Source organism: Nanorana parkeri, unplaced genomic scaffold (assembly GCF_000935625.1).
Source record: "Nanorana parkeri isolate BGI_ZX_2015 unplaced genomic scaffold, ASM93562v1 scaffold1597, whole genome shotgun sequence".
Lineage (NCBI taxonomy): Eukaryota > Metazoa > Chordata > Amphibia > Anura > Dicroglossidae > Nanorana > Nanorana parkeri.
Genome location: NW_017307865.1, coordinates 286,753 through 298,272, shown reverse-complemented (window position 1 = coordinate 298,272; position 11,520 = coordinate 286,753). Strand labels below are relative to the sequence as shown.

At 41.8% G+C, this 11,520-nt stretch overlaps 1 protein-coding gene across 2 annotated transcripts in view; it reads right to left on the bottom strand.

Annotated features, from left to right (window-relative positions):
* Positions 1-506: 506 nt before the first annotated feature.
* ZFX (zinc finger protein, X-linked) overlaps positions 507-11,520 on the bottom strand; it is a 22,116-nt gene continuing 11,102 nt past the window's right edge. The window contains exons 4-9 of one of the 2 annotated variants that reach the window (XM_018570798.1): positions 9,125-9,655; positions 8,753-8,902; positions 8,409-8,549; positions 7,535-7,672; positions 5,236-5,385; positions 507-1,819 (exon numbers count right to left, since the gene is read on the bottom strand). In XM_018570798.1, the coding sequence (XP_018426300.1) occupies positions 627-1,819; positions 5,236-5,385; positions 7,535-7,672; positions 8,409-8,549; positions 8,753-8,902; positions 9,125-9,655 (2,303 nt within the window). In that variant the 3' untranslated portion in view covers positions 507-626. Of the gene's footprint in view, positions 1,820-5,235; positions 5,386-7,534; positions 7,673-8,408; positions 8,550-8,752; positions 8,903-9,124; positions 9,658-11,520 lie in introns of both variants that reach the window. The other variant, XM_018570799.1, reaches the window with a different exon arrangement.

Here is an 11,520-nt window from a genome sequence, read left to right as displayed (position 1 = left end):
AATCTTTAATAACTTCCAACATTACCACCCAAGCCGTTTTGTTTCCTTTCAGTTTTAAGATGCACAAGATCTGCATAGACATGGATGGCTGCATGACTTATCTTTTGTGTGCTGCTTAGTGACACAAGGGACAGCTTACCTAGACAACTTGCATTTAATGACACCTAAGAAAACGGACGCACAGCAACAACAAAATTCCCATGCATCCACTTTCCTTAACATCCCCACTAAATACTGATAAATAAAACTAAATTTTGCCTGCCAAATAGATTTTAGATGGAGTAGAAGACTATGAAAAAGTCCCAACTCTTCGTGCAACTTCGGCATAATGTGTTCTTCCATAAACTAGGTGAATGTTGTGGGTCAAGTAAATTTTTGAATAGCATACAGAAGTGAATGAAAGAACTCAGCATACATGTCCGCCGGCTCCTCATAGTTGCAGCTTTGTTGGTTTATTAAAACAAAGAGCAGGACTGGAATATATATTTAAAAAAAAAAAAAAAAAAGAAGAAGGTTTAGAGGCACATGACTTGCTAAAATGACAAGAAAATAAAACCCACGCTACACTTTTACTAGAATGGGTATACAATTAAGCAATCCTCTGAAAAGACAGGTATATAAAAAGGTCACACTAAAGCAGCATCTTGATGATGTTTCATTGTGTGCTGGTTCTTTTCAGATGGCCGGCGGAAGCCTTTTTTGCAGTAGTCGCAGCGATGGGGGTAGTCTTTGGTGTGGATGGAGATGACGTGACGTTTAAAACCAGAAGCGTCCGTGGTATTGTATTCACAGTACTCACACTGGTAAACTTTCTTACCACTATGTGTTTTCATGTGCTTTTTCAGTTCAGCCTGCTGCCTGAAGCCCTTACGGCAGCGTTTGCACCTAAATGGTAACTCCTTAGTGTGCACGGAAAGAATGTGTCGACTCAAAACAAATGGGTCCGCAATCTGAAACTCGCAGTGCCTGCACTGGTGCATCTTTTTGCCCTGATGTGCGGCTTCGTGTTTTTTAAGCTCAGAAGGCCGATGAAAGCCCTTCTCACAAACTTCGCACTTGTGAGGATAATCCTTGGTGTGTACAGAGATGATGTGCCTCTTTAGGTCACTAGAGTTGGAGCTCTTGTGGTCACAGTGAAGGCACTGATGACTTTTGCTCTCTTGGTGCAAAATGGCATGTGCCTGCAGATCCTTAGCGTCTGCAAATGTCTGCAGACAAATGTCGCACTTAAATGGCATCTCTTTGCTGTGCTTGGTCTTAACGTGGGTTTTCAAGTTGGAGGAGTCTGCTGACTTGTAGTCACAATACTGACAGATATAAGGTTTCTCTCCAGTATGAGTACGCATGTGCTTCTTGAGCTCAGACGGATGACGGAAACCCTTTCCACACTCCACACAGATATGTGGAAAGCTCTTGCTGTGCACAGCCAGGAGGTGTCTGTTCAGTAAGCCCTGCTCAGCAGTCTCATAATCACAGAATTTACACTTGTGCATTTTGTTCCCCGCCTTTTCCTTATGTGTCAATTTGTGGGCAAACAAAGCATTGGTGTGCAGAAATACTTTGCCACATTCATCGCAGTCCAACTCCTTCTCTGTTTTAATAACTGCAGCAGTCAGTTTATGACTCTCCAGGTGGTTGTGTAGGCTGACCTTCTTATTTGTGGTGTAATCACAGTCAGTACAGCGATATTTCTTCCGGACTAGGTGCTCAGGGTGGTTTTTCATGTGCCTCTTCAAGAAGCCTCGAGACTTGAATTTCTTCCCACAGATCATACACGGGTAAACAGTGAGTGGATGCCCATCGGGACCAATGATTATGGCTATAAAAAGAAACAAAAATACATGAGAACCTATGTTTCATCTCCCCAAATACTCCCGGAGAGAACTAAAAGTTTACGAATATCAACCAATAAGGTAAACTTGCAGAAAACAAAAAAAGTGCATCTAACTGTATTTAGTTATATATGGTTTGCTTCACAAGCAAATGAAAATGTTTTATTATTAAATGTATCAATAAAAATGTGACAAAAGAAGGCTCCCACAATTGAGGAGAGATTTCCCAAACAAAATAGGATTTAATTTTTGTTACTCATCGTAATATTCTTTTCTTGGGAGTCCACAGAGGGACACATGAAATAATATACAATAATATATTGTCAGACTATACTGCTGCCTACAGGACCGGATATTGGCAAACAAAAACATTGTAGGCAACCCAGCATAACCCCCTCCTACTCCCAGCATTCCTCAGTTTTGGAGCCAAGCAGTCCCAAGAGCATGATCATAAACTGTGTGCTGCAATGGATTTCAAGAACAATATTTGACAGCGAGTCCAGTACACTGCCACCTTCAGGAGAAATGGGACACATCACCCACTCCCCTAATGCTTCAGTTTTTTTTAAAAGAAAAGTAGTATTAGGAGTAGATCATAAACTCCAAGAAAAGGATTTTATGGCGAGTACAATAATTCTGTTTCCTTATGTGTTCATCAAGGGACACAGAGGAAGACCACTTTATGAGTTAGAGTAGACAAAGGGATATCTCTGATAGCTTCAAATGGGGCCATTGAGGAGCCAAGAGAAACAGGTTGAGATCCTGCTTGAATGTGAGCTATATATTTTGATGAGGCAAGTAAAAGAAAACCGATCTTTTGAACAAAATTGGAGAGCTGAAATGTGTCCCATGATGGTACACTGAGCCAATTGTTGATCCAGTCTGGACTGTAGAAAGGTCAGGATTTGACCCACATAGAACTTCCTAGGCTTGAAGCAGGTGAAGTATGCTTTCCATGTGCGATGGTAGATCATGTGCGACATGGATCGCCAAGCTTTCAGCAGTGTAGTAATGACCGAGCCAAAAAGACCCCCATCTCTTGGGACCTTTGCTTCAAAAGCCAAGGCATCAAAGCCAGTGACGCTGAATGGTAAACTGGTCATTGGGACAGAAGCTCCTGACAATCTGAAAAACCCCGGGGTGTCTGCTAGAAGGATTGATGATGTCTGAGTACCAATAATAAATATAGAAAATGAACTGCGCCAATAAGCAAGCGAACAGCTACAAGGCACTGGAATGTACACCCACTGTGAGTGTGTATACGTGAAAAATGAATAACTAAATGTGCCGAGCTACAACAATGATCAATAAGGTGAGCACCCCTATATCTGGTGTGGTGCATTTGGTGAAGGAACAAGAAATATTCATCACTATTGCTATATTTGGACATTTTTGCAGATTTATGAAGATTTAAAGACTTTACACCTGATTGATTTTTTTCACTGACATTTGTTTGAGTCACTGTTTTTTTATACTCTTTATATCTGATCATTGTTGTAGCTCGGCACATTTAGTTAGTACCATATACTCCTGGGCAATTTCAGTGCAATGAGAATCACTGGAATGCCCATCATTTCAACCCTGCTAAGCAGCCAAGGAAAAGGCATCGATCAAGCTGTACTGATTCCATTGAGTCAACAACACATCCACTGCATCTGCAAGTGTATTCCTGCATCTGGAAACAAACCTGTCCATTTGGTTGTGAATCTAGGTCAGATGACCATAAGGTTTAGGAGTCCATCATTGAAGAGTCCATCACAAATCGCATGGAGCTCCAGTATGTTGATAAGGAGACAAGCTTTTGCTAGTGTCCAATCTCCCTGCACTGTCAGGATACCTCCCCAGTCTGTCATGAGAATCCTTCAGTAAAGCGTAAGGAAAGACTTACCCAACCCCAGGGCTAGATTGGGGAGCCACTAGGCCAGAGACAACTTGGGTGTCAAGCACATGAGTAGGTCCAGTAACTGTACCTTCTCGTCCCACACAGTCAGAATATTGAGTTGCAACAGTCTGGGGAGGAACTGGGCAAATAGGACTGCTAAAGAAAACAAGAACTTTCTAAATGCTTGTCAACTTGCTCTTTAAAGACTGGAATATCCTACACAGAGCAGTCAGGGTTTGTTTACAAAAAAGTGGGCTGTTCCCATTGTGAATCCAGCCATGTCTTTCCTACATTACTCCTCCATGGGAAATTGCCCAGCAAAGAATTTCGGAGGAACAAATAATTGGTCAGGAGTGATCCAATTTCTGTACACAATAGGTTTCAGTAATAAATGTACTGAAATGGTTTCAAGTCTTGGGACCTGTAAGGGAGTTTAGGCTGGAAGCAGGAGTTGTATCAGATCCGAGTTACTCCAGTTTTAAACATGTGTTGACCATGTGAATAGGAACCAAAATGGTATCTTTAAGCCTAGGAGTTATGTCAGCAGACACAAACGTATTCCCAAAAAAAAAAGTGAGACTTCACATAATTTACAAATGACTGTGTCGTGGGTGCTGCAGGAAAGAGTAGAAGGCACAGAAGTACACTTATGGCTCCTGCATTCTGAGACCGCTATCAAGGAAGTGATATTATTCATTAAAAAGGAGAATTATGAGGCAAGTGATTTTCACTCAGCCTCATAATCTGAGCCGACCTGTGACAATGAAACTGTCACAGGTCTGCTCAGTAGATCGGGAAGTGAGCGAACACATACCGGGGCTCGCTCACTTCTCGATCGATCCCTGCAGAGAGCAGTGACTGTCACTCACAGCTCATTGCGGGGATTCCCCCCTCCCCTGTCCGATCCTTCAGCGCTGACTGGCGGAACGGACGGGGGAGTGGGCGGACACAGCTGGCTCTGCATCTGGATAGGCAGAGCCAGCTGTCAATCCCGCAGCTGGGTGGATCTCGACAGCAATGTCAGGATCCGTCCCGGCTGTGGCGTCTCAGTATACCTGTGTCACAGAGAACTATGTGTATTCTAAAGAGAGCACAGCAGAAGATTTGCTTTCAGATGGTCTCTCTCAGTAACTATCTTTCTGAAACTCTTTAGAACAGAGAGGGTAAGGGGATAGGTTATAGGACTCTGTGCATTGATGGGAGTGTGATTTCAGTTTGAGACACACACTTAATTGGCTTTTTTAGCAAACCAGTTAGGATTAGCCTGGTAAATATTGGAAAGAGACCTTTACACTCCATCTGCTGGCTGGAATTTCTGAAGTATGAAGTATTTTGCATTGACTCAAATAAAAAATAAAATAAAAAACATTTTATTTTTTTAGTTCTGCAAATATCAAGAAAAAAGAAGAAACACACTATACATTCTTTAAAAAACCCAAAACAAAAAATCTGAGAGAACATCTGCCTCGAGCATACTCAGAAATAAATCTACTTGCATTATTTCTAATTCAGAGCACAAACCTGTTTGGTATTGTCGGTTTTCTCCTCTTCTCTTCTTCTTTGGTTTCTGCTTTAGTCTCTCCAGTCCATCAGACTCATCTATGTGTAGTAGGGCACTAGCAGTGCCATTACGGTGTTCTATTCCCTCTACACTGTTAGTCATGTTATTACCTAAAACATGAAGGCGTGGGATCAATATTCAAAAGAAAAATGTTCTTTTGAAAGAAAAGGCAACCTATAACATTTTCAGCGAGCACAAATGAAGGATTGTGGGGTATTACTGCAAGGTGTACTTTAAAGTAGTTTTCTCTTTTTATCATGCTTGTGCAAAATTTACATTGCTGTAAGGACTCGTGTAGACCGGCATTGTTTTCCTGCATTTGAATTACAGGTAAAGCAGGTCAAAAGCAGCCTTTCCTTGTCAAAAATCTGCGATTTGCATTCAAGTGCATGCATTGGCGCAACACTGCACGGAAAAGGCCGCATTTGCTAAGAACACCCACACACTACATAAGCCATAATACAAATTTCTATATTCTCCATCATAATTTCTCTCCAAACAGCTTCTCAACTTACTGAATTTCCAAATAAAAAGGTATTTTGTTTTATCAGCAATCTCTGAACGATAGAGAGCCTGAGATAGAGAACAGTGCCTGCATTGACCAGGTTTTGTTCAGAACTGCTTTACCCACTCTACAAGTTTGTGGGAATGCAAAGGAACTGAAGCAGGACAACTGAACCTGCAATGCATTCTGAATGATCCCAGAAGTGTCTCTAACTTTTGTCAAAAGCATGCTGCATTTGCTCAACAAACCTGTCAACACCAACTCTAAGGCACAACTACCTAGCAGCACTACGAAGTATGCATGTTGCAACAAGACATTATGACTGTCCCTGTAGATCTTTAATGTAAATCATTTTATTAATGGATTTTTAATTTAATGAGACCTGAACTGCAATTGGTTCACCACTAGTGGCCTCCTTTTGTAAAATGCTTGCCGCCTGCCTGTCATTGCACAAAGCCTGTGACAATTTGGCAACTAGAATTTTTCTGTATTACTTTCATAACACATTATTCTAAGGAGATTGATCACTTTCATGTATACATTTCTAAAGGTTGCTAATATTGCGCAACATAAAAATTTTCAACTACCACCATTTTATTCTATAGGGTCTTGGCATTCAGAAAATATATAATGTTGGGGGGTTTTACGTCATTTTCAGGCCTAAAATGTGGAATATAACATGGGTGCAAAAAATGAAAAAAGGGCCTCAGTCATGAAGGGGTTAAAGATGAGGTTAAAGGGTAAAGGTAAAAAGGTAAAGTGGACCTTTACCCTCATCTTTAAAATAACAACAAACACGCCTTTAGAAATGTTTAGTAATGACAATCTACAAACAGATATTTCTAGATAATTGCCGGCTTTGTATTCTTTGCACACCTTATTTTTCTTTTCTCTCCCAGTCTTCTGGCAGTGGCCATGATTACTAAGGGCAGATTACTAGCTCTCCTTTTACTTCCTGGATTTCTGGCACTTGTGACTAGGCATGTGACCATGCACATCATCTCAGGGGAGGGAAATGCCTTTCCCTGAGGTTACAGATGAGATTTCCCAGCAATGCTCTGCTGATGACAAGGCAATCCCAGTGTGCATTGGTTTGGCAAACTGAAATAATTTTCCCTTTCAAAGCAGGAAGTGAATGCTCTGCAAGTGTAAGTATTTCACAATCACAGCACTTTACACCTGACATATCTATTATTAAATCATAGAGGGATGCATTGGTAGAATTTGATTTTTGAGTGAAAAAGTCTGCTTTAACCATTGAAAATGCCTCAGTTTTTCTTTAAGTGAACTGACTGTATAAACAAATTATGAGTGCTCAAAAAACAGGTAATTACTCATGGACATAAAAAAAAACCAAAAATGAACATTTCCAATTGGCTTTGAATAATGGCTTGAATGAAATGTTAAGCCATTGAACTGCATTTACTGACCAGAATTATATTTAAACTCTAGCGGAAGGACTATACCCTTTTCTGATGAGAAATCAGTCCCAAGTATTATTTTGCACTTTTATCACATGTGGTCATTTCTACTCATATGGGTGCCTCTACACTACCCCATTATCACAAGTGGTGCACTAATCAGTTGTACTGCTTGGGAAATCTGGCTGTGTATAGACACCCTTATCCACAAAAGCTGATATTACTACAACCATTCTGTCAGCACTGGGACTGCTAGCATTAGTATTCCCAGAACTAAAACACCAAAGCACTGCACTGAACTGTCAATTACTCTCAATAGAGAGAAGCATTTACCATAAGCTGCTGCCCAGGCCACTGGCATAAAGGTTTTGCTTAGTTCAGCATCGTCAAGTTGATGATCATGTGTTATTGAGGCATCCTCTTCTCCAACAATAACTTCCATATACACTTCATCAGCAATCTCGGAGACATCTGCACAAAAAACTGAATGTTATTTGAAGTCACATCGAGGCATTATGTAAATTAGGTGAATAGAACCTAATATTCAATGCTTCTCTTCCTAAAAATAGGCTCTGACCAACGAAATGTGAAATTTGAAAAAATATGTACTTAAATGAATAACTGTACATTGATCTACATTTGGGAGAGCAAATATAAAAAAATGCACTGCTGGGGTTTAGATAAACAAACATTCTCTTTGGCATGCATTTTACGCAGCATGAAGTAGATCTTAGAAAACCAGCACTTCTGGGAGTGTCAATCTTTTAGGACCTTCCCAGCTCTCACATGTTCCTCCGTTTGACCTCCACTCCACAAGATCCAGTAGTCACATGGAGGTCAGCAGAAGGTACCAGTCAGAGGGACCCATGTACTGACAGGCCAATTGTTTGTTTCCCTGCGCATGTCAAAAGAAGATTTCTATTGAACAGGGCAGTGCAGGATACTGGGGGGTATTTACTTGCTTATTTTCAAGGTACACCTACTTCTAAGTCTTGACACCTGTGTGCACGGAACACTACTGAGATTCAAGGAGAGGTTTGACAACCTATGTTGATCTCAGAAAAGAAACTAGTCTTAGCAACTTGTAAATGGTCTAGCATGCAAGAATGTTCCAAGAATAATTATTCTAATTTCATGCCCACACACTGTGCCTACATTAGAAGGGCATCAATGTTACTACTTTTCTTAGTTAAGCTTGGAAATTTACCCAAATCGTCTTCATTTTGTGAGTCATTAACAGCCATATACACCATTTTCTCCCGAGGAAGCCGACCTCCAGTGTGTGGGTCCAGAAGTCCCTCTCCATGGTCATTCTCAGACTCGCTTTCAACAATGTCCACTGTGCCTCCTGGAGGAAATTCAAACAATTAATTTTTTTCTACAGCCAAATTATGCCATAAGTAAGCAGGCAAAAATGACAAACAACACTGCAAAATCACACTGACATTAGGGGATCAAAAACATACCATCATCTTTGCAAATACACAGGCTGTAAGAAAATGAATCGGTCCGCTGCTATTTGAAGAAATATTTTGGGAACGAGTTGCTTACCCAAATCTTCTTCACCGGGATCTGCCTTAAATATGTAAACCTTGATAACTTCTGGGCAAGATCCATCTAACTTGCTGCAGTCACCCTCTACCCCGCCTGCCAGAGCAATTTCTTCAGCACACTCTTCATCAATTTTCTCTGCATCATCCACTGAGATTGTGGGAAATGACAAAGAGATAAAAGTTTTACTTATAACAATACCAACATATAATTTCCCATCAGAGACATAAGAGTTACTGTCTTACTTCACCATAAGCAATATTACTACTATTCTGGACTAAACCATAAACCTTAACCCTAAACTCTTTACTCCTGGACAAGACTCGTCTAAAGTAAGCAATATAACCATTATGTACCACACAATAAACGTACATGAAATCATGAGGTAGTCATCACAATTTACTTCTTCCCCATCTGGTCCTTGCACTGGAATCCCATTGGCATCAATCACGGCCTCTGATCCGCAGTCTGCTACCAAGACTTCTTCTGAAATCATGTCATCATCGAGACCATCTGAGACCACGTGTTCAGCACGAACAACACTCACAGTGTTTGGGACAGTCAGGTCACTGTCAACCAAATCAGAGTCCAAAACACTCTCCGGTACATCACAATTGGAAAGGACATCTTCTTCCAGTTCCTGCTCCTCAGTTTCAGTGCCTATTTCATCCTCTAAAACCTGCTCTGGTATTATTACTGTTTCTGACACCCGAGCACCCTCCAAAATGTCTGAGCATTGCACATCTTCTATAACCACATCTTCAATTACATCCTGAATCACCACAGAGTCAGCATCTTCTGTAAAACCTTGAACAGTCATGCCGCCTTCTCCATCTGAAACAAAGACAGTCTCTTGGATCTCCACAATGATTTCATTTCCATTAAGATGTGGGGTTCCTGTTCCTAGGAAAGAGTAAAACCACAATGAGATTTATTCTGAGCAGCTCAACAGTAAAAACAATGTATATGGTTATATATAATGTAATCATTGAAACATGCATTTGTTTGAGTTTATTACATTTGGTTTAATCTTCATACACATTAGATGATTATTATACAGGATTTATATGGCACCAACAGTTTGTGCAGCACTTTACAAAATAAAGGGAGAAAATACAGTTACAATACCATGCAAGACAAGAGGGTTAGGGGCCCCTGCTTGTGAGAGCTAACAACTGCATTAAGATTACTCATGTGGGTTTTGTCTGATGTATCAACATTTCAAAATAAAATGTAAAAAAAACATGCAATCACATATCAGTAAACAGACATATACACAGCCTTCAACTATAAATTAAAATAAAAAAATGAATAGGAACGGTCATGCACACAACACACACAGTCAAGTTGACTATTTGATATACCTCAGAAAGAAGTAGATTTAATAGACACAGGGATGTCCAAGTAGAGGTTAAAGGAACCTGATGTAATGTAGTAATATGCTAAGTAAAGTGGTCTTTATGTCTAATGAATAATGCTTAGAGCAGGGTTCGACAAATCGCAGGTGCCAGGTTGCCATGGCGACTACAAATTGCATCCTGTTCAGTGTCCCCCGCTGCTGCCTCCACCTCCTCTGCCGCAACAATCAGCTCTGTTCTCCCATCCTCCTCCCCACTGGGCACCGGCTGCAGCGGTCTGTGTTCTCTTCAATCATGGCTGCTGTCCGCACCTGTATCGGTAGCAGGAATGGGACTGCTCCAGCCGGCAGCCTACTGCCCTGCTTTCCCCGCCCTGTGCCACCCCCTCTTCCCACTCAGCGGCTCCCAGCTGTTGGATGGTACACTTGTCGCCACCGCTAGAAAGTCGTCAACAAGTGTCCCATCCATCGGCTGGAAGCAACTATCTTCTTCAGGTCCCTCCTCTGCTGATTGATAGCAGAGAGTGGGTGGGTGCAATAACCAGCCTGCTATTGCAATTTGAAATAGCCAATATCAGGCTGGCTATTGCTCCCAGCCACTGCCTGCTGTTTTTTATATTCAGCGGTCATTCCCCAGTGAAGTGGAAATTTGACACTTGGGGTCTAATAGACCCTAATGGCACCTTAACCTCTTGCCGTCCGCCCGTAGTAAAAAAACGGACGGACGGCACTGCAGCATCTGCGGGTTGCCGTCTCCAGACGGCAATTTTTTTCTGCTCGCGCGCGCCCCCTAGCGGGCACGCACGGGCAGAAAAGACCCGTCCAATGCGAACACCCGGTACCGGGTGTTTCACATATAGGCGATCAGCGGGTCCATAGCCCGCCGATCGCCTATATGTGCTCGTTCGCGGCACCCATCCCCCCCCCCCCCGCGCCCGCTCGGCGCTTCCGGTTTTTTTTTTTTTTTTTTTTTTCCCCCTGACCCCTCACCTTGATTCCCGGGATCCGCTGCCCCATCTTGGATCCCGGGACCGGCTCCGAGGGCGTCAGGAGGAGGAGGACGGGAGATCAGCTCCTTGCTGATCCCCGTCCGGGCTGTGAATGCAGAAGTGATGTGTGTTACATCACTTCCGCATTCACCTGTCAGTCATCTGGAGAGAGAAGAAGCTGATAAAGCAGATCTATGCTTTATCAGCTTCTTTTGGGGTCCATAGGTGATATTAGGGGTCCTAGAGACCCCTAATATCTCCATAAAGAGGACCTGTCAGTGTGCCTTTGCTATTATATAGGGGGTTGTTATCCCCCTATATAATAGCAATAACAATAAGTGCAAAAAAAAATATATAAATAAAAAAAAAGAAAAGTAACACATAAAAAAATAAAATAAAATAAAAGCCACATATAAAAAAAG